This window comes from Lipomyces japonicus, assembly GCF_038497905.1.
Source record: "Lipomyces japonicus strain CBS 7319 unplaced genomic scaffold V1514scaffold_54, whole genome shotgun sequence".
NCBI classification, from domain to species: domain Eukaryota; kingdom Fungi; phylum Ascomycota; class Lipomycetes; order Lipomycetales; family Lipomycetaceae; genus Lipomyces; species Lipomyces japonicus.
In genome coordinates this window covers 1-25002 of record NW_027117866.1, presented here as the reverse complement: position 1 = coordinate 25002, position 25002 = coordinate 1, and the positions used below count along the sequence as shown (strand labels likewise).

Here is a 25002-nt window from a genome sequence, read left to right as displayed (position 1 = left end):
AAGAACTGACTTCAGGTTTGCCTGATCAATATATAATTTGTGATTTTACGATGTCATATGATTATTTCTCAATGTTAAAGTTCTCTTGATCGTCCCAAGATAAAATTATTTTTACGTTAATCTAGTAAATCCAATAAATAATATATATATATAATATAATACAAATAATCTTATAAACCTAATTATTCTTCCATCTTGTCTTCCTCGTCGCCCTCCTCCTCCTCCTCTTCTTCTTCTTCGCCTTCTGCAACTTCCACTTCAAACTCAATCTCTTTGTCCACGTCAACATAAGAATCACTCATGCACCAAACACTCAGCTTGTGTTTTCCCGGTACAGGAACCACAAATTCCAAACGAGTCTTTTGAATTGACTTCGGAATAGTTATACGTTTGATAGCAAGAAGTTGCTTTGATCCAGCTTCTCCGACAACAAGCCACCCTTTTTACTAATGTTAGTAAACAATCATATGAAGATCATTTTAAAAATAACTTACAGTTTTCTGATTTGGGAAATGGATATCTTGGTGCATAAACCATAAGATCAAGTGACTCTTCGTCAATTTCTCGCTCAAGAGTAACGGTAACATATGCTGGCTCTCCTGCAACAATTTCGTCCGCGTTTTCAACTTGATATGACATATCAATATTTGGATACTTATTCACAAATCGAGCAACTTCCGAAAGCTGTCTTGGGTTCATTTGCAACAACTGATTTCTGGGTTCATCGTCAAGCATCATGACATCAAACACAGATTCCACCCTAGTACAATCGTTAGAAAATATTAAGGTTTATAATTTCCATTACTTACTCTGATTGTGTACACCTCTCGATTACTTCATTCGTAAAATTAGGAATCTGTTTTAATGGGCTGTCACGGTCCCAAACAGATTGAATCACCATTTGACTAATATCCATTGCAGTCATCGCATTCAAATGTCCATTACTTGACAATACATCCACACATGCCGCTAAAAGGCCAAGAACCTTTTGTAACACAATCTTCTGATCCGATAACAGATCAACTGGCAAATGAACTCTAGAGAAATGTGCCTGTAACAAAACAAATGACTTAAAATGCGTCGATTCATTAGTCTCATTAGCAGTTGCCATCTTAATTGGCAGTCTATCATATAAACGTTTGAGGTAAGCATATTCGTGACGCCGAATAGGGACAATCTCAAACTCAGCAGCTGCAGTAACGATTTCCAAGACGCCCTTAAGTTTGGTCTTTGAATTAAGTGACAGCGCAAACGCCTGAATAGTTATAAAGGATATGTTATAATAAGCCGCAATCATGGCGTTGTTCAACGGTGATATTTCATCTTCCTCTTCATCGATTTCAACCATTTTGGCTTCGTCAAGATCCTTCAATGTGCCTTCTACCAGATCCGACAAATATTCACTTAAGCCTTGATGAGAAACATCAAGTACGCCATAAAAGCTTGGGTTCGCAAGTAACCTCCTGTAGAAATAAGAAAATGTGAGCCAATCGACAGCATCTTGTTGTGAGGATATAACACGGGCACTTATTTCTGAAACAAAAGCATCGTGTAAAAAAAGATTCAGATGAGACTCAACAGGTAAGGCTTCATTAAGAAATTTTTTATAGTATTCCCGCTTCGAAGCTGGAGTCATTATAACAGTTCTTCCCAGTCGGTCAACTCCTGGACGGCTAGCACGTCCAAGCATTTTCAAGATATCACTGATGGGATAGTCGACGTATCTGTGCTCTCGTCCCTCAAAATATTGAGTACCCATTACCACGACCAGGAATGCTTTCACTCTTAATGACCATACGGCATCCTTTGCTGCAAGAATAACCTGAATAGCACCAGATTCAAATAATTTCTCTACTATGACCTTGTCCGATGCATTCATAGACTCATAAATATAACCGATTCCGTGCGATACACTGTCTCTTAAAATTTCATCGCTTATGCTCTCCAAGTGAGGGGACAAGACATCTATTCCAATTTTCCTAAAACTATCTTCGTTGCCATCTGCATCTGCCATATGAATCAACTCCAGAGACGTGTCAATGCATTGTTGTCGACTATGAGTAAAAACTATTGCAGGCTTATTTTCGCCAAGCTGAGTAATTGCAAGGTATACCGGTTTCGCCATGGCAATCATTAAAGACGCGAAATGCGGGATAGAATAGCCCTGAAGATGAATTTCAACTGGAAATGGTCGATCTTTTGGAGCAAAGTTAAAAATGCTATTATTGCTCGCACCGATCCATTCTCCAAGATCCCGACCATTAGAGAGACAAACACTAAGCGCCACAATTCTAAGAGACGATTCAGTCTGTGCTGCAATATATCTCATTCTAGACAAAACAATTTCATATACAGGACCGTTCTGCCCGCCAAGCAAATGCAAATCGTCGGCAATGAAGAGACCAACTGTTTGAACGTTCCGCCTTTGCTGCCATCTTCGCGAAATCATATCCCATTGAGTAGGGGTTGCAAGAACTAAATCCGACTGTTCAAGCAATTTCAGGTCTGTTGTAAGCTCGCCTGTTAATTTATTTATTCGTTTGCCGTTGGCAACACTAGAGAGCTTATTTCCCCAGTCCAAATAACGCTCATCCACAAGATCCTGGAAAGGTGCTAAGTAAACAGCACGTCCGAGATTTTCATTATCACTCCAGTATCTGAATAACGCAAACTCTGCAGCAACAGTCTTACCGCTGCCACTTGGAGCTCCCACAAAGACATTGTCATCCGAGTTAAACAGTGTTTGAAATACCTGTGATTGTATTTTGTTGAATAAGGTAAAAGACGAATACAAATCAATCAATTCTGGGTCTTTCAACGCCGATACCGGCAAGGGCTGAAGGTCTAAAAGTGCAGTATGAGCTGGGAATTTCTCGGGAAGAATCAAATGTCTGAAGGATACTGCAAGTTTGGTTTCTGAATGCAGCCAGCGATCTGAAATTACAGTGATAAAATAATTCGGCGGAACTGGTTCGCTAATTGGAACCGTGAAGTCAACAATGTGGTCCTCATCTGCATATTCTTTTCTGATAACCAATACATCATGGAAATAAACTACTTCGCCATCACAGTCTTCCGCGATAACCCAAAACGTCTCAGAGTTACCGTGAATTGCAGGATTCCATTCAAAAATCGGTCTGACTGTCAACTCAACTCTGAGCAAAGATCGAGTGATCGGTTGAACGTGAGCCTCTAATTCAACTCTGGGAAATTGCTGTAACATGTTGTACACTAACTTTCCTGCCCGTTCCACTTTAATTGCCTGTCCTACCTCACCCGGATCAGTTAGTTCAAAATATTTCGACCACGGCATCTGCGACGCCTCCGTCTTTTTGATAACCTCTGGTGGACAATTTGAAAACTGCCTGAAAGGAGAACTGCTCAACCACATTCGCTTCTCTACCATCTTACACAAATCTAATGCCAATTTCCCAGCCTGTGCCCATCCTCGCCTTAAACAAATCTCAAAAATAGCACGCAATAGGCGACCCGCAGACTGAGTGACATAAACCATATCTGCCATCAACGCAAATCCCTCAAGCTTCAACCTCGAAATATAAGCTTGTAAAAGTACATTAATCTTTGAGGAAGGCTCTTCCACTGTTTCTTTGATTGGTATTGGTACTCTCTCCAATAGCTTAGCCAACTCCAACTTTTCTTCGTGACGAACTGGAATATACTTGAACTCTTCTGAAAGCGAAAAAATTCGGAACAACTCAATCGGAGATAACACGGGCTTTAAATGTTGAATGTATATCGCTATCGATGTATGCGAAATGTAATAATGAGACGCAATTCTTCCAAGTTCAGTAGCTTGAAGTTTACCGCTCTTCTTGTCATATCTCAATAAATTACATTTCTCAAGCAAAACTGCGGCAGAATGAGACAAATCAAGCCTCTTCTGAAGAAGAGCCTCGTCATCTGCATACTCAGCTCCAACATGATACAACGCCGGAGCTCTCAACATGCGAACATAAAGATAAGTGTAGCCCAACCATTCCACTGCTTCGTCAATAGTTCTTACTGTCCCTAAAACAACCTCAGCATTCAAATTATCAGCCAATTTGGACATAAATTGACTTTCTATCGGTAATTGTTGGTTCATAAGAGAAAGATAATATTGAAGCTCAGAATGTGCTGTGATAATGATACCTTCTCCTGATACATCAAATTTAGGTCTACCTGCGCGACCGAGCATTTGTAAAACATCTTGCGGAGACAATTCTGCCCATTTACCCTTTTCTGGGGAATAAATTTGTGTGCCTTTGATAATAACTGTATGAGCAGGAAGATTGACACCCCAGGCTAAAGTAGCTGTGCAAACTAAAACTTGGATATATCCATGAAAAAATAAATCTTCAGCGGAAGAGCGATCTGCACGAGTCAGGCCAGCATGATGGACCCCAAAGCCGTATGATAACAAATCCTTTAATTCTGGATCGTTAACACTTTCACTTTCAGTTCGAAGAACCTCTCTTGAAGCAGCGTCAGTTTTTAAAATACTTGTTATTGTCTCTTCTTCAATCGCTTTGTCACGGATGAACCTTGCAGTTTTGGCACATTCCTTTCTCGAGTGCACAAAAATAAGCACCTGATGCTTTCCAGCATTCTCCATTACCTTGTCATACGCTGCGTCATTCATCGCTTGATATCTCTTGATCGCTTTCTTCTCTGTGATACCCACAAATTGCTGTCCAAGTGGGCAAGGACGGAATGAGGAATCAAAAAAGAACAATCCCTGCTTTGGATCAACGCGCAAAAAGGTGGCGACATCAATATAGTTTGGCAATGTAGCTGACAGACCCACTAATCGCACAGGTTCAGAATTTGCGTTTTCCATTCTGCGCAATGTCCGTGCAACTATGCTCTCTATGACCGGGCCACGCTCGTCGTGAAGCAAATGAATTTCATCAATGATAATCAAGCGAACCAAATTTGTGTAACTGATGTCAGTAGCCTTACGAGTGACAATGTCCCATTTTTCTGGGGTAGTAACGATCATCTGAGTCTGCGAAATCTGTTCTTTTGTAAGTTGACTATCTCCAGTCAGCTCTGAAACTTTCAAACCAAACTGCTTTAGCTTATTGCCAAATTCTCGTACTTGTTCTTGAACGAGTGCTTTCAAAGGTGCAATATAAACAATCTTAAAATCGTCCAGTGACAATTTCCCTGTATTCGGATCTCTAAATTGAGATAAAGTTCGCAAAATCGTAAGCAAGGCAACATTGGTCTTACCAGCACCAGTAGGCGCACATAGAAGTAAATTTTCGTCGTCCTGGAATGCTACAGGATATAGCTTACTTTGAACTCTGTTAAGTGATTTTGAGTCTGAAAAGGCACCTTGCGCCCACTCGGGAAGTTCTGATATGGGGACTAATTTTTCATTCAAATCGGTATTTGGCTTTGGCGGTGGTACATGGATTTCCTCATATTGTTTCTTGGTTCGCTTAAATGAGCCCTCGGATAGTTTGACCTTGTTAATAGACAATAGGTGATTTCCTTGATCAAAAGCTAAAGCATCAATGTCTACCAGTCTAGGTTGACGACGTGTTGTGACATCTGAAATTTCAATATCGTTATTGGCATCATCGATTACAGTTCCTGCCGAAAGCGCGGCTGAAACCTCGCCTTTAAGTTCCTTAAGCAATGCATTCTCGCCAGCGACTGACATATCATTCTCAACTTCTGATCTTGATTTAGCATCATTAGCACGGGCAAATCTTGTGCACCATACAATTCTTGATCGGTTCTTGCACAACAATGTGACAAGTTCAAAATGATCAAAATTAAAAGTCTCCATAAGATCGTTTTCCACTTGTCTGAGTGAGCTCGAAGCCTCTAGTATATCCATAACCGTAGAAGCTTTTGTCTGAGTTGTGTGTGGATCACTATATATATTCGAGATCTGTCGCTGGAGCCAGAAGGCATCAATAGTGTGTACAGGAATGACGTCCTTATCAACATTTTGCCCCTTTGAAAGAGATGTATGACCAGCCTGAATCGTTATATCACCATCTTCTCCCTCGATATCGATTTCAGCAGCTTCAGAGCTTTCTTCGTCTTCGTCTTCTCCTTCTGACTCGCTTTCAGAAGATTCTTCTTCGTCTTCGTCTTCGTCATCAAATACAACAGCAACACCTGCTTCATCTTCGATAGCTTCGGTACTCTGTTGTCCATCATCATCTTCGACACTAGCATAATCTGTTATCTTCCTGCTGAGGTTCATAAGCTGATTAAACTTCTCATTGGAAAATGTGAGACCGAAAATTCCCTCGACTTCTTTCTTTTTGTCATAGTCTTTGAGTTCAACACTTTTTGTAATCTCCAACGCAGCATCGGCAGCAGACCTCACAATATCGTGCGAAACATCGCCCAGTAGCTCTTGGGCCCATGATAGTATAAGTTCGAAAGTCTGACGAGTTTCTAAAGTTTTTGGAACATAACGTAATCCTTCGATTGCATCCGTAGCTTCTAAAACTGATAAAAATTCTCCACGAATTTTTGGCTTTCGTGACTTTTTTGTCGAGGCGTCGTCGTCAATGACCGCTTTGTTTTTTGTCTTTGAAGATGACGGTACTGAATCGCGAGCAACCCGGGTTCCCATGTCGGCTAGTCTGACCTTTCCGGCTAGTGATTCTAGATTACCGGTACTGTCATCCGATGGACGGGAAACAAATCTCCTATCCACCTGCAAGACCTTGTTGGACATCGCATCGCTGGTGCAAGTTAGTACCGGTTCATAAGATTAATCGTAAATACCTAATTCATACTAGCTGTATTGCGAATAGTTTCGCTCCGCCATTTTGTCAAAAAAATATCCGATTATCCAATAAACAGTCTATGAAACGATGAGAAACTTGAGATTGATTTTTGGTGATGAATTCGATCCAGCGTGAAAATTGATTGAAAGACTGGAGCCAATTTTTAAGTTTGAAAGTTTATTAGGAGCGCCTTACTGCAAGATCGCCTTCGCTTTTTTCTTACTGCGCGCTACAACCAAGTTACACTGCTTTCTTGAAAGGGGGTTTGCTACGATCTACATCACGTTTATACTCGCAACAGCGCCAAAGCTATATTATTGACAAATTAGTTGTGCATTGGAGCAATAAATAGGCATTTTATTTTGAATTATACAGGATCGTTTAGAATATTAGTAAGATGTCTTTGCCTGAAAACGCGATTGACGCGACTGAAGAATCCAAATCGACGCTGCCGGTGGACGCGATCAATGTGGCTGAAACAGCTGAAACAACCACCAATGTTTCGGAATTAGTGAAGGAAGTTGACGATTTGAAATCAGAGAAGAATGTCGATAAATCGATTGATGAAGCGGTAGCTGGTTCTGAAGTGAAAGAATCTGAAGCTAACGCAGCGGAACAAGTAAAAGAATCTGAAATCACTGTTCCAGAGCAAGTGAAGGATGAAAGTCTGAAGAAAGCTAATGTCAGTGTGGAAGAATCTACCAAGAATCAACAGGTTATTAAACCGGAAACTTCGCCGCCAAAGACATCACCGAAGAAGCTTAGCTATCTTCCTGGTTCACTTGTGTTAGCCAAAGTAAAGGGATTTCCTCCATGGCCCGCAATGGTAAGAGAAACATTTAATGGTGAAGTTTAATGATTAACACAGTAGTTAGATTCTTGCAGATGCTTTAGTTCCAAAGGAAATTGCTAGCAAAAAGCCAAAACTTGCTCATGGATCATCTCGAGGGAAGAGAAAGAGTTTGCCAGAAGATCGTCAACCTGATGATGGTCCAAATGTGTTTGCAGTTCGATTTTTTAATGATGACAACTAGTAAGTACAACCGTATGAATTATTTTAAATTGTATACTTACTCGACGCAGTATGTGGGCTACCCGACAAGAGTTGACACCATTAACAAAGGAGAAAGCAGCTGAGTACTCTGGCATTGGGAAGAAGAAAGATCAAGCCATAGTGACTGCGTATAAAATTGCAGCAGATCCACCAGCGTTAGAAGACTTTGCCAAAAATGGAAGTATTTCTGGCGGGGAGGAAGAAGAGGAGGAGGAAGAAGAAGAAGAAGAAGAAGAAGAAGAAGAAGAAGAAGAGAAGGAGGAGGCGAATATTGATACTGAAGACGTGGAAGAAGAAGAAAGCAAGAGTAAGAAGTCTAAAAAGAGAAAAGTCTCGAAAACTGGAACCGAAAATGAACAGAGTACTTCGACTTCTAGGAAAAAAAGAGCAAAGGCTGAGAATGGAGAGAATGGCACGGGAAAGACCGCAGGTAATGAATCCAAGGGCAAATCAAAAAAGAAGAATGGATTAGCTCAAAAAGTAACACCTGAGGAGCGACAGCAGCATGTTTTACTACTTCGCCATCGGTTGCAAAAGATATTTTTAACGAAGAAAACAGCGCCAACTGCTGAAGAGCTTGAAAGTGCTGACGTACTCTTCCAGAAGCTGGAATCTTTCCCGGGATTGGAGTTTACGATTATTCGGGTATGACTTTACAATCCATTGTATTTTATTGGACAACTAATGATGATCAGGACACGAAGATTAACAAGGTGTTGAAGGGAATCTTGCGCCTGGAGGAGATACCAGATGGGGACAAGTATGAATTAAAGGTACGCTCGCGCAAATTGCTAGATGAATGGAGTACGCTGTTTCCAGAATCATCACCAGCGCCGCTGGCGGCAGAAGGCAGTACTAAGACTGCTGCTGCAGATGTCCCCAAAAAAGAGAATAAAGCGAAGAAACAAGACGGTGATGGCAATGGCAATGGTAATGGTAATGGTAGTGGTAGTGGTAACGGTGATGACTCTGCTGTTAAGGAAACCGCGGACAAGCCAGGTTCGCCAACTATATCAGAAACAAAGACCGCTAATACGGCTGATATTGGGCAGCCGATCGAGGAGTCGAAGACGGCCGATGCAGGGCAGAGTAACGAGCAAGAATAAATGGACATATACTAGTCTACAAGTATAACGGTGACAAGTCATAATAATTATATAACATTTGGATATTATTAGTTAAGCGAAGCTGAATTGGATTACGTAATATTAATTGCCCGGTCGGGTGTGTTCCGTCGACGTCACGTCGGGGCAAGCGGCCCGTCGAGTCTTGTTTTATCCGGCCCATCCTAATTAATTATCTACGGTGCAGTTAGTTAGTTAGTTAGTTAACTAACATAGTTACGAAAATTATATAATCCATTAATTAGCACAGACTTACACCTGCTCCTATTCTGCCTGCCTGCCACTTGCAACTAACTACACCCTTCTCTGCTCCCCTTCTCCCGCTGCGCCTTTCTTTTTTTTTCTTATCGCCGTTTTCTTTATCTCTTCTTCACCTCTTTAGTCATTTAGTTCGATTAATTTGTCTTTGAAATGGCTGATACTATTATTTCTAATCACGGTTCGTCTGAGAAAGGGTAAGTTTTTTCTTTGGCTCAATGCTTGTTTTAATTAAGCCTTGACGGATCGAGAATACAACTGCGATTGTTTCTTTTTCTTTGTTTATGTTTCAAATTCGTGCGATGGATGGTTATGGTCATATTGTCTATTTTCCAGTTTAAATATTTTTTGAACTTACTTTGGATTTTTTTTTTGGGGGTGTAATTTGTCGTTCTCCGTTCAGTTCATCCATTTTGCTCGGGCATCATTCACCCGTGATGTCGTACTTTTTTCCTAAACCATATCCACAATTCAATTATTCTTAGCTTGAATTTTTTTGTTCAAATGCAAGTTTAGGCATTGACTAATTTCGATATGTTTGAGTCAGGTCTTTGTTTTACAGTCTCCGGGTTGCAAGAGCTATATAATACTTTTTGATGCTTTTAGTTCATGCCTTATTGTCACATATTAATAGTCATATTGATTTTCATCCATCGCACGAGCTCAAATAAATCATGCATTTCACGCTGCTAACATTATTACTCTCTTTTTTTGTTTCAGAGCGAATCCACTCCCTGCCAATTCCGTTATCGTCGTTCTTGGCGCATCTGGTGATCTTGCCAAGAAGAAGACTTTCCCCGCTCTGTTTGGTCTTTATCGGTATGATTTGTTGCCAAAGAATGTTAAAATTGTTGGTTATGCGCGATCCAAGATTGAGGAGGACGATTACAAGAAGCGCATATCAGCTTACATCAAAGTTCTTGATGACAAAGTTAAGAAACAATTAGAAGAGTTTCTTTCGTTCAACACATATGTGTCTGGGCAGTATGATAAAGACGAGAGTTTCCAGGTTCTTACCAAACACATTGAGGAGCTTGAAGCAGGTGCTACTGAGCCGCATAGACTTTTTTATATGGCCCTTCCTCCAAATGTGTTTACTGTTGTTGCTCAACATCTTAAGAGAAATTCGTACCCAAAGAACGGTGGTGCGCGAATCATCATTGAGAAGCCTTTCGGTCATGATCTTGCGAGTTCCCGAGAACTTCAAACATCTCTAGAGCCGATTTGGGCTGAAGATGAGGTATGATTTTTCATTCTTGCATACTTGCTCGTGCGTAATCTAATTTTTTTTTCCAGATTTTCCGTATTGATCACTATCTCGGAAAGGAAATGGTTAAGAACATTCTTATCTTGCGATTTGGTAATGAATTCTTGGGCGCCAGCTGGAACAAGAATCACATTTCTTCTGTTCAAATCACATTTAAGGAACCCTTTGGAACTGAGGGCCGTGGTGGTTATTTTGACCAATTTGGCATTATTCGAGATGTTATGCAAAACCATTTACTTCAGGTTCTCACAATGATTGCGATGGAAAGACCAGTTTCGTTTAGTGCTGAGGATATTAGAGATGAAAAGGTTAGGGTATTGCGGGCGATGCCTATTATTGATCCCAAGAATGTGATTATTGGACAATATGATAAATCCGATGACGGCACCAAGCCCTCTTACTTAGATGATGAAACCGTTCCAAAGGATTCCCGATGTGCAACATTTGCTGCCATTGTTACTTATATTAAAAATGATAGATGGGATGGCGTTCCTTTCGTTCTCAAGGCTGGCAAGGCTCTTGACGGTGCCAAGGTTGAGGTCCGCGTTCAATTTAAGGATGTCACTTCTGGTATTTTTAAGGATATTCCCCGAAACGAGCTTGTTATTCGAATTCAACCTTCTGAGGCTGTCTATTTGAAGATGAACACTAAGCTTCCTGGCCTTACTACCAAAACTTCAGTCACGGAGCTTGATCTTACCTATAAAAACAGATTTAAGGATCTGCACATTCCTGAAGCCTACGAGAGTCTTATTCTTGATGCCATTAACGGAGACCATTCGAACTTTGTCCGTGATGACGAACTGGACGCGTCCTGGAAGATTTTTACACCGCTCCTTCACTATCTTGACGAAAACACTGACATTATTCCTGCTAAGTATCCGTATGGTTCTCGGGGTCCCGCTTTCCTGGACGACTTCCTTGCCAGCTATGGATACGTTCGTGAGCAAAATGGGTTATACAACTGGCCTCACACCTCTGCCAATGGCAAGTTGTAAAATGCTTAACGGAGAAAGAATTTGAGTTGTCTTTTTCAAGTCAAAGAAATTTATTTAATATTTTTTTTTCTTCTATTATCTGTTTTAAATTTGTTGTTCTATGATGGTGTGCATAAAAAAAATTATATGTTAATTAACTCGCAATATCATCCATATTGTAGCCCTCAGATCTATGGTAATAAAACGACCAGATAGATATAATGTGTCTTTCATTGACTACCTAACAAAAAGTATAACTATTGTACTTTCAGGATTGAGTTCTGGTTTCCTTCCGGCCAAGGCACAGACAGACCATGACACGCCGCTTTTAAACTGTCCACCGCGTTAAAGTCTTTTTTCTTCGGGCAAATAAGGTTCTTTTATCCGCACCTACCAGGTTGTTTGTATAAACCGTTTTTGTAAATGTAAGTACTGCGAAAAAGATAATTGATAATTAAATTAGAATTAGACTGTAATATAAAGCTGTACGTAATATATAACGTCACTTTAGTAATTATGAGTAACTTCAGCTTAAAAAAAATGAATATGCAATATCTAAATTAAAAAAAAAATAAGCGTACTTTTTAAGTTTTAATAATTAGGATTTTGGGCATTTGCACCGCACGCAATAAATTAACATTTTGAGCAACTTGGAACTTCGTGCTCGCTATAAGAACCGGCAGAACGCGAGGTAATTTTCCTCGAAAGATCTTCAGTTTCACTCAAAAACAATACAAATTTAGTATACTAGTTTGGGTCAATTGAATATCCACTATGATCAAGTGGTTAATTATAACTGCTTTGTATGTGGCCGGGGTGGCAATTGTTGGCATTCCTTTTCTTCCTCCAGTTACTCATTGGCGTCAAGTAAATACTAAAAACCATTCGGTTCATATTTACGCAGGACGAACGCAAGGATTAAATGATGGGAAATGCACTATTTATCCAGGTGCTGAAGCTTGTGAAGACCTTGCCGTTGACAAAATTACTGGATTAGTGTATTTGGGATGTGGCTCACTTGCTGGAAGACTGGATTACTACCCACCCCAAGGTCACCGAAACATTAATACTACGGAGTCAATTCGCGATGGAATTTTTATTTTTAATCCAAAGAATGGTGAAGTTACCGAACTTGCTGTCAGATATCGTCCAGATTTAGATTTGGTTCTGCATGGCTTGGGCGTATATTACCCAGAGTTTGCTAAGGACGAGCGTCTTCTCTTCTTTGTTAATCATCAAAGAAAGAAAAGCTTTATTTCAATTTTTAAATACATTATTGGATCTGACGTTATTTTTCACGAAGGAGATGTGGAGGCGCCTGCGATTAATACGCCGAATGGCGTTGTGCCATTGTCGCCAACCAGCTTCATTGTCACCAACGACCACCATTTCCGTAAAGGATTTTGGAGAGATTTTGAAAATAATAAAGCTCCGTTGCCATGGTCTAACGTGGTTTCATGTGATTTTTCATCGGGCCAAGTATTTTGTGATACTTTAGATCAGAATAGGTTGTCAAATGCCAATGGCATTTTGCTGGTTGAGAACGATACTAAGCTGCTGGTCAGCGAGAGTCGAACTGGTCTTGTCGCCGTTTATAACGTCACAGGCCAAGAGACTAAAAAGCTTGTATTTGATCATCAAGTTTACTTAGGTGCTTCTTTGGATAATTTATCGTTACTGCCAAATGATGATGTCCTCGTAGCCGCTTTCCCTCAACGTGAGCAATTCAATGCAAAAATTGAGGATCCGTTTAATAGCACAATAGCAGTACCCAGTATGGCAATCCGACTTAAAAAGAGGTCGAACTACAAGGACCATGAAATCGTGTTTTGGAGTGATGGCACAAAGGGAGCTAGTGCAATCACCACATGGGCATACCATGAAAATACTAATCAACTAATTGGATCTAGTGTCGTTGGTCAAGGTATCTTGGCTTGCAAGGTCACAGATAGAAATGTGTTTTATTCATAAAGAAAAAAAGTTATAAGTGTTGTAATATTTTTTGTACATATCATTGGCACAATGCAAATTGATCACAAATTTTTATATATGCTTGCTACAGTAATTCTATTAAGTAGCTATTTCCCCAATCTCATGACTCTTTATTCATATGTTGTTCCCTCAGGAGGTTGAAGTAGCTTCCTATTAGTTCCATATGCCATCTCCCTGTAGCATTATTAATTAATTGTTAGTCACTTATATATCTTTGTGTTTTTTTCTTAATAAAGCACGTACCGTCTTAATTCTAACAATATCGTCTCCAAATTATAATCCCGCTTCCACTTATCAAGACATGCAATCTTAGAGGGCTCGACCTTTAAAACAAGCGTCAGTTTTCTAGCACCCTTTGAATTATCTATTTAACTTACCTTGCCATTGGCTTGATTCACACATGGCAGGTTGATCTTTGACAGAAATTGAACTGTAGGTGGAACATCAGGATAGTGTTCGCCACAATGAAGCTTTAAGCTGTAAATTCGATTTTCGTGTGTGCTCTAAACAAAAGTCAGTCTATAAAAAAAGAAAAAAAGAGCTGGTAATTTAATAATCACGCACATGTGGTGGCCCAAGTATGGTTCCATTCCATTCAGACATGGTGATATCGTCGCCATCTGTTAAACCATACGAGCAGGCTTCAGCACCAAGGCCCTTCTCGCCTTTTTCGAGCTCTTCCAGCAAGCGGAAGTTTCGTGGACTGTAACAAGGTTAGTTTACCGAAAACCAAAAAAAAAAAAAAAAAAAAAAGCCTCATAAAATTTACATGCATTCTTGCGCTCATTATGTGAACTGATAACTATAATTCAGGTCAGATCATTAATTACTTGTAGCTCCGCAGTTGAGAAGGTGGAAATTCAGGCACGTCACGTCGTCCAATATGCTCGTTCTACCTCCCACAACGACCATCAAAGACACGAATAATACACTAAAATCTCCATATTTATGCTTGCACACTTTTTTCCAATTAAATAATTACCTCTGAGATATCAATAGCACCGCCAAATCGAATACTTACACAGATCAAAGATGCGGGTCGGAACTTGCGCTTATACAGGCAGCGGGCAGCGTTAAGCGTGACGAAAACGTTGATAAACGCGTAGTCTTGTTTCAATATATGGCGTAAACCTCACGCTTGTCGATACATGTGCTCTATTGCCCCAGAGATTATTTATTAATATAAGCCACCGCATTAATTGGATGCGGTTAATCAGTGAGTATACTATACGATAGGAATTATTTAAAGCGTCTTGAGAACACAACAACGACTAGCATTTGAAAAAAACAAATTGCAGTTGCAATGATTATCTTTTTTTAGGTTAATTAATCACATAAGCTTGCTTTATTTTTGTTGGCATTTTCTTTTTAACGAACTGCCATTTTATGAGCCTTTCGTGACCTGACTGCCAGGCTACCTATATATAACATAATTGACCAGCGGAGCATAGCATTTATTACCGTCCGATCAAAATTCAATTTTAATATTCAATATGGGAACCGTATCTTTGCTTACTTCAGATCTTGCCGCTCTTTTATCTGAAACAAAACGTCGTAATACGGATCTACGACAGGTATATATGCCTTCAAGCTATGTTAGTTATCAGCACGTTCTTACTTAATTCTGCAGGCTTGTGAAAAATCATTATCAGATATTAAGTCACTTGTTGGCTCGTCAAAGAATGAATCAGAAATTTTGCTAGGTATAATAACAGAAAATAAATATTCAAGCGTCAATCTGCTTATGCGTTTATTAAATAATTATAGAATTGGCCGCTTCGCCTACTTTTGCAATTCCATTTCTTCTGGCTTGCTCAACTAGAAATGTTAAAAGCTGTGCAATTGCCGTGCAAGGACTTCAAAGATTAATAACATCACATCGTCTAAACAAAGTAGGTGATTTTTTTGGTTGCAATTGAGTTAACGATGCTAACGGTTACAGACTAATCTGCCGCAATTGCTTGAAGCATTTGAAGAAAGTACACATTTGGGCGTTGAAATTCAATTGAAGATCTTGCAATCTCTACCGCCGCTAATTGAACGCTATGGTAACCATCTTGGTGGGGAAAAGTTGGCAAAGACAATTGGCTTGTGCTCAATTCTGCAAGGGAGTAAGATAGCTGTAGTTGCGAATACGGCTGCGGCAAGTAAGTGTTGCAAATTTGTCTTGTCTTATTTGAGTTTTGATTCTAAATTACTTTTCTTCAGCATTGCAACAGCTAAGTATCGCCATATTTGATGAGGTCTCGTCAGAAGATAAATTACTAGGAATTGAGCCTGAATTCGAAGTACCTATTGGGGATGGTAAATCAAGTGGAAAAGTGAAACCAACGGCGTATGACGCATTTAGGGTCTTTCAGGATATCTGTCTACTCACAGAAGGAAACAAGTCTTTTTTCCTTGCCAACAGCCATATAACAGAGACATTCGGTCTCGAACTCATAGAGAGTATAATATCTAATCATTCGCAAATATTTAATGAGGTAATTGAGATAAATTTTTCAAGCATTGCCTTTCTTACATTTTTTTTTCTTCTAACCTTAATCATAGCACCCTGAGCAGACTTATATTTTACGAACATATGTTTTTCCTTACATTTTAAGATCATTGTCTGAACGGCGAGAGTTTCCAATTATTGTTCGAGTAATTAGAATTTTGTATCTCATTCTACGGCGTCATCTTGCTATTTTACCTGTTGAATGTGAGGTTGCGTTGACACTACTGACTCATATGTTGGATGCTGATTATGCTCCATATTGGAAACGCGTTCTTGCATTAGAGGTATTTCAAGGTATTTTCGCTGAATATTCTCTTGTTAGGAAAATGTATTTGGAATATGATTTTAAGGATGGCAGACAAAATATTGTTCGTCAACTTATCACGTCCATAAACAAGCTCTCTGCAGAAAAGCCTGACGTTATTGGACTAAGACGTTCTTCAACTTCGATGTTCATACCAAAGGATGGTAATTTAGAATCTGGATTGGGGGAGTCCGCTGTTGGCGGCCTATTTGGTGGACCAGGGGCTGATAACAACGTACTATCGGTCCAAACATCATCTGTTAGGATACTATGCATAGATCAACTGGATAAATCTGAACCTCCAGCCATGCCAGATTCTTATCTGTATTACCTTTCCCTCACATGTGTCAACTCATTGGCTGACGGCCTGACGCGTTTCTTGCTTCCGTTATCACTCCCGAATCCAAGCTCGACACTCAAAAATAAGCCTTCAAGATCGTTTACGACGGAAGATAAGGAGAATTTGGACAAACCTGACGAGTCTCTAGGTATTCAAAGACTCCCAAAGCGACGTACAACAAGATACCGAGGCATGCCCATTAACCCGCTCACGGTTGAAAACCATCTGTTGAAAGTTGATATTGAAAGCACGGCTGGCATTGTAAAAGATTGCTGGCCGCCTTTGTTAGCTGCATTTTCGACATTTTTGTACTCTAACCTCGACTCAGATTTATATCACAATCTTGTCCGATCATTTCAAAAATTTACCCAATCAGCCGGTATCCTGGAGCTAGTTACTCCTCGCGATGCATTTTTGACGACTTTGGCTAAAGTTGCTGTTCCTTCTCAAATTTTTACCGGCACTCAATCTGCAGCTCAATCGCCTACGAATGAACGTTTTAATTCCCTGATTTTTAATAATCCAATTGGCAAGTTAGGAGGCTCTGAATCTTCAACCAAGGAGCAATCGCAGACGTTGGAAGGACTTCATGGAACCTTACATGTTCGTAATTTGTTATGTTTGAGAGCATTACTGAACCTCGCTATTGCTCTTGGGCCGACTCTTAAGTCGAGTTGGAGTATTATAATTGAAACGCTTCAGCAGGCTGATTTCGTATTGAATGCAACAAGTCGCAGATATGGAGGAAAGATTGGAAAAATAGATCACTCGGCGTCTAATGGAAACGGCGAAGGGTCTGCAGGCATTATTTCTGAAACTACTGCCGTTCATAATGCGGTTAGAAAATTAATGGAATGTACTCGTGATTTTCCAGATGAGTCTTTTGTCGATTTAGTTAATGCTTTGTGTAAGGTTTCGGTTTCAACCATTAACATTCATTTGGACGATTTGGAATCTCACTCTTCACCTTCTTTAAGAAAACCTAATGCTTATCCAGAATCTTCAAAGTCATCCAATACATCGTCTCAAAAGCAAGGGTTGAATCTTGGACGTCTGTCGCTTGTTCATGGTGATTCATTGTTTGCATTAATTCGACTTGGCGAATTGGCTGACTTGAATATTAAACGACTAGTGACGTCTTCACCCGAGTCTAGCGGCTGGGATGCGTTTGTGAAGTATTTTATCCTAGTAGCATCAAGTAGAGAAATAAATACAACAGTTCGCTTGCGAGCTGCAGAAGTACTAGATTCCACTATTTTTGCTGCCGTGGTAGAAGCGTCGAATGATTCGAATGATACAGATCTTGAAGTTATTCATAGAAGAAGCTTGATTGCAATTGAAGAACAAATGTATTCAATTATTCGGCAAGGAGATCCATCCTCTGAGATGGAGCTCAGCATTAAAGCTACTGAGGCAGATATTCATTGTACGGCGCTTAATACTTTGAACAACATTCTTGATCGAACTGGCAGTTCTTTGGCGAACGGATGGGAAATCGTATTTAGTATTCTCACCAGCGTTTTTGTCATGCATCATCACGGAAATTTACTTCCGACAACGATTTTTTCTGGAGATGCTAGCATTAGCGACGTGATTTCCAAGTCGAAAAGTCATTTTTCACGGGCAGAAGGTGGGAAGACTCAGCGTTTGATTAAGGCAGCGTTTGGGTCTTTACAATTAATTGGTAATGATTTTTTGAGTGTGATCCCGCAAAATTGTTTTTTGTCGTTAATTGACCTTCTTTACTACTTCTGTCAACAACATGAAGATCTAAACATTTCATTGACTACGATCACTTTTTTCTGGACGGTGTCAGATTTTCTCCGGGCAAAGCTTACAGAAAACGGGACATCGTCTGATTTAAGTCAACCTTTGAATTCTAAAAATGATTTATTAACAAGCGTGAAAAGTAATGATTTCTCGGATTCGGCAACATCATTATGGTTGATTTTGTTGCTTCGTTTGACTGCTGTCAGTTCTGATCTTCGTCCTGATGTTAGAAATGGTGCCATCCAGATACTTTTCAGAATTTTCGATAGTTACGGACATCATCTAGGTGTTAATGCTTGGAACGCCTGCATATGGATTGTCATACATACGATAATGGAAGTTCGACCGCCATTAGAAATTCCTCTCGAAGTTGGTGACTCGACGTCTTTATTGAATGCTCGGGACGCTGAACGCAAACAATGGTCTGAGACCATGGCTTTAATCTTAGCAGGTCTTGGTCGATTGTATTCCACTTTTCTGCCTGCATTTTCACGACAGCCTGACTTTGCAGCTATATGGAATTTGTTACATACATACTTGCACAGCATGATTTGCATTGGCCGCTCTGAAATTATTCTATCTGTTTTCAAAGCTCTTTCAGATATACTTATTAGTGTTGATGAATCAAAAGCTGAAATTTTACTGCCGAACGAATCACTTGACGAAACTTGGACTATTTGGTCTTCCCAGGAGCAAATTATTTTGGAATCGGAAAAGAACAGTACCGGTGTTATGGATCAAGATGCAATAACAGCGTACGTAATTTCATTCAAGCCTCTTTATTCTTTAATTTGCAAGCGTATAACCGTGGCACAAATTCAAAAGTTATTAGACATTCTCAAGTCATGTTTATTGTTTCCGAAGTTGCCGCCGTATTTTTCAGATTTGGACTATTTAACACCTCTTCAATCTGCCATTATTGATGTGGTTAAGAGAATTAAATCGGACATGCCAGGCACGGCATCACTTATTCTTCGGAGTTATAGTGAGTTTAGTAGCTTGGCTTATCGGGATAATATTCCTTCTGCAATACCGGTTCGACAAGGGAAATCAAAGAAACCAACTTATATTTCAATATCCGTTCATTGCTTTGAATTAATTTTGCAAACCGTGAAGGCAAATTTGCATGATGAACAAATTTTTAAAGATGGATCTGTGGCATATGCCCTGAAGGTATGAATTAGTAGATACACATCCTTTTTTTTTTTTTTTTGAATCAAATGCTAAATTTTGCAAGATGCTGGGCATTCCGATTGCGGCAAAGTATAACTGTCCGTCTTATGCCACAACAGGAGATAAATCATTAACGCTATGGATGCTTGCGTCAAATACGTTTATTGAAATTGTACACATAGCAATTGATATTGGCGAAAAGAATCAGAATGTTGAAATTCCAGTAGACCAAAAACTCGAACTTTGGACACAAATTGTGGACGGAACTTCGTCTATTGTCAAAGCTAACGTGTCATCTGGTTCGAGCTTAATTGAAGATGAAAAGTTTGACATTGAAGCATTTCACAAACTGGAAAGTTTAATATTACCTTATTTGGGAGATGCTGACCTGCCGGATTTCATTATCGAGAAATACGTCGATAATCTTTTCCTTTTTTCGTTTGTTTACGAAATAGCTGCAGTGAATGAAGATAAAGATAAAGATGTGCAACACAGGTTGACTGCTGTATTTAAAGGCCCGTTCCATGGCAGTACTGATGGATTAAAAATCTTGCCGAGGCCAAAAATGGCATATGTTGCGTTTGCAAGTTTATTCAAACTATGCACGATTGAAGCAAAAGGTGATTAAACTTCTTTTTTTTTTTTTTTAATTCTCACTCTAATTTTTAATTTTTAATGTTTTTTTTTTTTCTAGATTCTTCGCAGCGAACACGATTGGCAAGCATCGCGATTCCATATCTTCTTTTACGGTGCGCGTTAGTTTTACAAATCTTTGCAGCAGATCAACCGTTGCGGGGCACGATTCCCATTCCCAAATTACAACGCAAGGAAATAATTTACATTTTAAACAGCTTGATCAAACTTTCTGAACATTGGTCCGATAACGACAAACTTGATGGCACGGCCGCGGTTGATATTTCCAAATATAAACCTTTATGGAAATTATTCCCTCTTCTTTCTAAGGGCATTGTGGCCAGCAAGAGTGATCCGATAGTATTGGAATTGCTTCAAGCTTCGTTTGAAAAAATTGGTGGTGGATTTGAAATTAAGTCGTGATCATTGTAGCCTTAATCAAATATAGATGAATTAAAAAAAAAAAAAATTTCAATCGATGCATTGAGGAATTAATTGTATATATTATTTCTAATAGGAAAATAAATTCTGGAGTCCAAACGCCAATCGTATTAATTATGTAAAGTAGAGTTCCCAATGCAGAAATGGAAAAAAAAAAAGATGTAAAAAAGATATTTATCAAAAAATAGCGCAAACGATGGTACACTATTAGTTTTTCACGCCCAAAGCAAGCCAAATCAAAAACAATCTCAAGTAAGATGCTCCTCCCCTCCAAAAAAAAATCACTTTTTTTTTTTCTCTTGTATTTTACCTTTTGTTGTTTTAGTCTATTCGAGGTCGATAGCTACGATCGGCGGTATCCTCCTCGCTACTCCTGTATGGATTCTTGCCATACGAAGATGACCCGGCTCCATCGCCCTCGTCTTCAGTTAAGATCTCACCAGAGTCAAACATTATCCGTTGATCAATCTCATCTGATGTTACCACGGGGGATTCAACCACTAATTCATCAAGCTCGTTAACATCACGGTCATGGTTATCATCAACCCTGCGTGAGATGCCGTCCTCCATTCGAATCATTTGATCATGCTTGGCAAACGCGACAGATCTATATCCACCTGTTCGTGCAAGATGACGCTGATAAATAACAAAGACGGCAAAACTAACCGCACCCATGGTGACGATGATTAGGGCCAGCTCTCCTGCTCGGTAGTAAGCCGCCTTAGTGGCATCTTTAATCTTTTTGTCGTCGTCGGTTGATCCGTTGCCGCCACCGCCAGAAACAGGATTAGTAGTGTTTTTGACATCGCCAACGATGCTGTTAGGAGGAACCAACCCAGAATTTTCATAATCAATTCCAATGAACCTGTGAAGCATATCCCGAGATTCCAATGGCAAATCAAACGGGACCATATGTGATGCGTTGTGGACAAGGACGTATGTAAGATTACGTGCAGACTGATAGTATCCTGCTTCGTGACCTTCATACGTCCATACTTCTCTAGGTGCCCATGCGCCGCCAGGCACTTCTTCAAATCCGGTACCGCCATTAAATTTTAATTGTCCGATTAAATCCTCATTGCCCAAATGGTTGCAAATTATGTCTTTGTCACCGTTAAACATTAGCACTGGTATTTGTTCCAAAATTCTCGGCAACAAATCGCTGGCCGGTTTAGAATTCTTGGCTGTAAATGCTCGACTAACTGCGCCGGCACATTCAACCCACCCAGATTTTTTCTCCGGGCTGATATGTAACGCTTTGGTTACTGCCTCATCTCTAAGGTACGGAGTCACAAATGACAAATCTTCAGGCCAGTTTGCTCCGCAGGACGGGTAATTGTCAAATTTCCGTACGTCATACATATTTCTGCATGTTTTTTTGTCCGGTTGTGATTTATCTTGCGACACGTCCAGAATCTTGTCCAAAACTGCTTCGCATTGTGGTACATCGATTATTGACGTTCCTTGTTCAAGTACGGATTGCAGGGACTTAATGCAAACCCCCTGAGCTTGCTCGACCTGTTTGGCTTCAACGCTGTCACCCTTTATGATGCCACTCTCGTATGCAAACGGTAAGTATGAAAGATATTGCCTTGCAGGATCAATCCATCCATTTCCTAACAATATTCCTTTTAGTGGGTATTGCTTGCTATCAGTTTGATTATTCCGACTCAAAATGGCATCAGCTATGTATGGAATGTACATGCCGGCATATGATTCACCTGCTATATAAAGCTAAAATTGTTAAATTATAATTCACAAAAAAAAATAGCCTCAAAAAAAAAAAATAAAATAAAATAAAATAAAATTCTCACATCATCACTCTGATATTGAGGAAAAATATCGAAAAACTTGTCCAAAAAGATCAGAAAATCTGTTGCCATCTCTGGTAAATCATGAATGTAACTATCGGTGTCGACGAAACTGAAACCAGTACCCAATGGATTGTCAACAAACAAAAGATTTGCAAATTCGTTCCACCTCCCCGGATTTTCGTATAACTCTCCGCCTTCTTTAACTTTGAACGGGCCAACTTCCATCAAAGCACCATCCATGGAGGAACATCCGGGACCACCGTTAAGCCAAATGATCTAAAGCAAAAATATATGCGGTTTAGCCCTCTGGTTAAATTTTTCTTGAAAAGATAAATTGCAAAAGCTCAAAATTAACATACAGTTCTTTGCTTATCTGCAATGTGTTGATTATCAAATAACCAAAAGAAAATGTTCCCGTGGTGTTCCGGTTTGATCTCGATATGACTTGTTCAAAAAGGTCAGCGTGACAATCCGCTTATTCCCGGGATCTTGCAACATACCCGGCATGCATTTTCGGCAGAGCAACATTCTTAGGTGTCCCAGGTAATGACTTGACAAAATAATCAGACTGAGACGCGGCTGCCGGCAGAATGTTGCTGAAAGCAAGCACAGCGGCTACCAAAACGAGGTTCACATGCCGCCACCAACAAGCCATTGATTGCAAGGATTTAAAGTCGTGAAAACTGATATTGTGAAAACCCTCTCTAAAAATGTATTGTTGCGCTTTTCAATGGTATGGTTTATATATTTCAAATATGAGACACAAACCGGAGATCATGTATTTTTATTATTATTCTTATTGGACATGTATTTCCGCTTCGACCTCGATGCAGCAGGGTGTGCAGCTTGCGTAAACGTCAGACTATTTAAAGTTGTGCGCTAACGTAGCTTAACGAGTTCTTCACATAATATTTTGCCTTTTATGGCTTAGTGGAGTTAATTAATGAAACGTTATTGAATAATTGAATTTACCACAGTTGTTCATTCAACAAAGTCGCAGGCCATTATCATACATATAGATATATTTTTCAGATATTGAACTTTCTACAATCTGATATCTTCTTCTTTTAATTTATAAAGTACAACTAGGTTATTTTGAATTATATGATTGTATAAAAAGAGGGAAAACTAAAATTATGCTGAACAAAACATTAAGAGTTACGAATGAATCTTTTATTTTCGGCAATATCATTGATCATTAAAAAGTAACCATACGTACATTATAACAAATATATATTTAATCATGCTGTTCTATTAATAAAACGTATATAATGCCAAGTTCTTGAAAGTTTAGTTATATTAAACATTCGCAAGTTTTTAAAAAACGTTTATACGCAAATTTAACATTTTGGGTGCCAAAAGTATCGACAAAATATTTAGCGACAGTCAGCGTAGGTTAACTGTTTCATCACCTTGCTATACGTTTCTGCTACGTTGTGAACTCACGAAAATGATCATATTGGCAATAGTTATACGTAAACAAGCGCACATGAGATGTATAACCAATCCAGCTATTTAGGGTATGGTTAGAGGAATGGTTAGGGTAGAATAGTGACGACTATTGCTCATCCCATCTAAGTTGAGCACCACGCCTGCCACGATCGCATATATCAAAACGCACTGACATCCTGCGACAATGTTTTTTTCCTAAAAATTATTATAATAATGTATATTAATAATTTACGTAATTTGTATCGGGAATTTAAGATTTACTTATTTATTTTTGCAAAAAAAGTCACGTGGATGTCACTACCAGCGTTTGCGTTAAGCGCATTAATCAGAGTCACGTGCGCATTACTGTGCCTATCTTGCTCAAGCAGTTACAGACACATTACTTATTTATCTACACATCCATAGCGCTGGTGATTTCTAGTCGTGGAAATTGGAAATATTCAGTTTGTGTTTTAATTTATATCAAATAGACCAAACTTAAGTATAAATACGTAGTTAATTTGATTAGAAAACCAGCTATGTCGGATTGATGCCATGTCCCAGCATATGGTGTGTATAATATGTTGCTCAGTTGCAACCTAAAGTTAATCAAACAATGAAAGTTTTGAGTGGGCAAACAAAAAAACGGCATTGAGTGAAGGATATAATATTTTGAATCCGAAGTGGCCAAATGTTTTTCGAAAAGCAGTTAAGGCACGGCAAGATTAAGCATGGAAGCATGTAGTTAAAGGACATAGTCGTTTAGGCATGCGCTCTTTTTCGGGATGATTGGGCCTTTAACAATTGACACTCATACGAAATTCGGTTTAATGACCACAAAATTAAAAGCTTGAATAACCTCACAAGATACACAAAGAAGAACACGACAACTCTAACGCCAACCATGACAAGAAGCTACCCGCTTGGTTAAGCGAAACAAGCCTTTCATACGTCATTAAAGCTCATGCCATTATGACAATTATAAGCTACAATCAACTTCTACAATCAACTTCTACAATCAACGAATGCTAAATTCAAAAAGGAAGCCGCTCATGTTGAATCCAAAATTTTTTGGGTTTTACGTTAGTCTACTATTCTGTGTCAAGACAAACGAAGTAATAGTAAATCATGTTTTACAATATCTACAATGAAATTTTTTTAAAAAT

The 25002-nt window shown here is 39.4% G+C and overlaps 7 protein-coding genes across 7 annotated transcripts; 4 read left to right on the top strand and 3 right to left on the bottom strand.

Annotated features, from left to right (window-relative positions):
• Window positions 1-122: 122 nt before the first annotated feature.
• Window positions 123-6892, bottom strand: V1514DRAFT_298471 (Sec63 Brl domain-containing protein). The gene is made up of 4 exons (XM_066925490.1): window positions 6771-6892; window positions 810-6716; window positions 495-760; window positions 123-439 (listed from the first exon to the last, which is right to left on the bottom strand). Exons 1-4 carry the CDS (start codon window positions 6800-6802, stop codon window positions 183-185), a joined length of 6462 nt encoding a protein of 2153 aa, XP_066781304.1. The 5' UTR covers window positions 6803-6892; the 3' UTR covers window positions 123-182.
• Window positions 6893-6992: 100 nt separating this feature from the next.
• On the top strand, window positions 6993-8929 carry V1514DRAFT_181397 (uncharacterized protein). Its single transcript, XM_066924595.1, has 4 exons — window positions 6993-7587; window positions 7637-7794; window positions 7845-8460; window positions 8511-8929. Exons 1-4 carry the CDS (start codon window positions 7159-7161, stop codon window positions 8919-8921), a joined length of 1614 nt encoding a protein of 537 aa, XP_066781303.1. The 5' UTR covers window positions 6993-7158; the 3' UTR covers window positions 8922-8929.
• Window positions 8930-9140: 211 nt separating this feature from the next.
• On the top strand, window positions 9141-11548 carry V1514DRAFT_181426 (glucose-6-phosphate dehydrogenase). The gene is made up of 3 exons (XM_066924596.1): window positions 9141-9394; window positions 9918-10437; window positions 10494-11548. The coding sequence occupies exons 1-3, from the start codon at window positions 9351-9353 to the stop codon at window positions 11460-11462; spliced, it is 1533 nt and encodes a 510-aa protein (XP_066781302.1). The 5' UTR covers window positions 9141-9350; the 3' UTR covers window positions 11463-11548.
• Window positions 11549-12090: 542 nt separating this feature from the next.
• V1514DRAFT_181240 (uncharacterized protein) lies at window positions 12091-13620 on the top strand. Its single transcript, XM_066924594.1, has one exon. It carries the CDS (start codon window positions 12216-12218, stop codon window positions 13410-13412), a length of 1197 nt encoding a protein of 398 aa, XP_066781301.1. The 5' UTR covers window positions 12091-12215; the 3' UTR covers window positions 13413-13620.
• Window positions 13386-14485, bottom strand: V1514DRAFT_336870 (ubiquitin-conjugating enzyme/RWD-like protein). Its single transcript, XM_066928603.1, has 5 exons — window positions 14207-14485; window positions 13998-14136; window positions 13811-13936; window positions 13677-13756; window positions 13386-13607 (listed from the first exon to the last, which is right to left on the bottom strand). Exons 1-5 carry the CDS (start codon window positions 14218-14220, stop codon window positions 13544-13546), a joined length of 423 nt encoding a protein of 140 aa, XP_066781300.1. The 5' UTR covers window positions 14221-14485; the 3' UTR covers window positions 13386-13543.
• Window positions 14486-14572: 87 nt separating this feature from the next.
• On the top strand, window positions 14573-20696 carry V1514DRAFT_336869 (uncharacterized protein). The gene is made up of 8 exons (XM_066928602.1): window positions 14573-15007; window positions 15064-15136; window positions 15201-15325; window positions 15376-15580; window positions 15642-15916; window positions 15984-19517; window positions 19582-20137; window positions 20212-20696. The coding sequence occupies exons 1-8, from the start codon at window positions 14927-14929 to the stop codon at window positions 20571-20573; spliced, it is 5211 nt and encodes a 1736-aa protein (XP_066781299.1). The 5' UTR covers window positions 14573-14926; the 3' UTR covers window positions 20574-20696.
• Window positions 20697-20912: 216 nt separating this feature from the next.
• V1514DRAFT_285320 (Alpha/Beta hydrolase protein) lies at window positions 20913-23060 on the bottom strand (the record flags this gene model as incomplete). The annotated part of the gene is made up of 4 exons (XM_066925169.1): window positions 20913-22325; window positions 22406-22681; window positions 22765-22849; window positions 22906-23060. The coding sequence occupies 4 exons, from the start codon at window positions 23058-23060 to the stop codon at window positions 20913-20915; spliced, it is 1929 nt and encodes a 642-aa protein (XP_066781298.1).
• Window positions 23061-25002: the final 1942 nt, after the last annotated feature.

Excerpts from the sequence above, each read along its gene's own strand:
- V1514DRAFT_181240 (XM_066924594.1), top strand. The coding sequence starts at position 12,216 with ATGATCAAGTGGTTAATTATAACTGCTTTGTATGTGGCCGGGGTGGCA.
- V1514DRAFT_181397 (XM_066924595.1), top strand. The coding sequence starts at position 7,159 with ATGTCTTTGCCTGAAAACGCGATTGACGCGACTGAAGAATCCAAATCG. Across the intron at positions 7,588-7,636 it reads TTCCTCCATGGCCCGCAATG|ATTCTTGCAGATGCTTTAGT; the intron begins GTAAGAGAAACA and ends CACAGTAGTTAG. Across the intron at positions 8,461-8,510 it reads TGGAGTTTACGATTATTCGG|GACACGAAGATTAACAAGGT; the intron begins GTATGACTTTAC and ends AATGATGATCAG.
- V1514DRAFT_181426 (XM_066924596.1), top strand. The coding sequence starts at position 9,351 with ATGGCTGATACTATTATTTCTAATCACGGTTCGTCTGAGAAAGG. Across the intron at positions 9,395-9,917 it reads CACGGTTCGTCTGAGAAAGG|AGCGAATCCACTCCCTGCCA; the intron begins GTAAGTTTTTTC and ends TTTTTGTTTCAG. Across the intron at positions 10,438-10,493 it reads CGATTTGGGCTGAAGATGAG|ATTTTCCGTATTGATCACTA; the intron begins GTATGATTTTTC and ends TTTTTTTTCCAG.
- V1514DRAFT_336869 (XM_066928602.1), top strand. The coding sequence starts at position 14,927 with ATGGGAACCGTATCTTTGCTTACTTCAGATCTTGCCGCTCTTTTATCT. Across the intron at positions 15,326-15,375 it reads CATCACATCGTCTAAACAAA|ACTAATCTGCCGCAATTGCT; the intron begins GTAGGTGATTTT and ends TAACGGTTACAG. Across the intron at positions 15,581-15,641 it reads TGCGAATACGGCTGCGGCAA|CATTGCAACAGCTAAGTATC; the intron begins GTAAGTGTTGCA and ends ACTTTTCTTCAG.
- V1514DRAFT_336870 (XM_066928603.1), bottom strand. Across the intron at positions 13,937-13,997 it reads CCATACTTGGGCCACCACAT|AGCACACACGAAAATCGAAT; the intron begins GTGCGTGATTAT and ends ACTTTTGTTTAG. Across the intron at positions 13,757-13,810 it reads TGAATCAAGCCAATGGCAAG|GTCGAGCCCTCTAAGATTGC; the intron begins GTAAGTTAAATA and ends CTTGTTTTAAAG.
- V1514DRAFT_298471 (XM_066925490.1), bottom strand. The coding sequence starts at position 6,802 with ATGGCGGAGCGAAACTATTCGCAATACAGCTA. Across the intron at positions 6,717-6,770 it reads AACTATTCGCAATACAGCTA|CGATGCGATGTCCAACAAGG; the intron begins GTATGAATTAGG and ends AACTTGCACCAG. Across the intron at positions 761-809 it reads GAGAGGTGTACACAATCAGA|GGTGGAATCTGTGTTTGATG; the intron begins GTAAGTAATGGA and ends CGATTGTACTAG.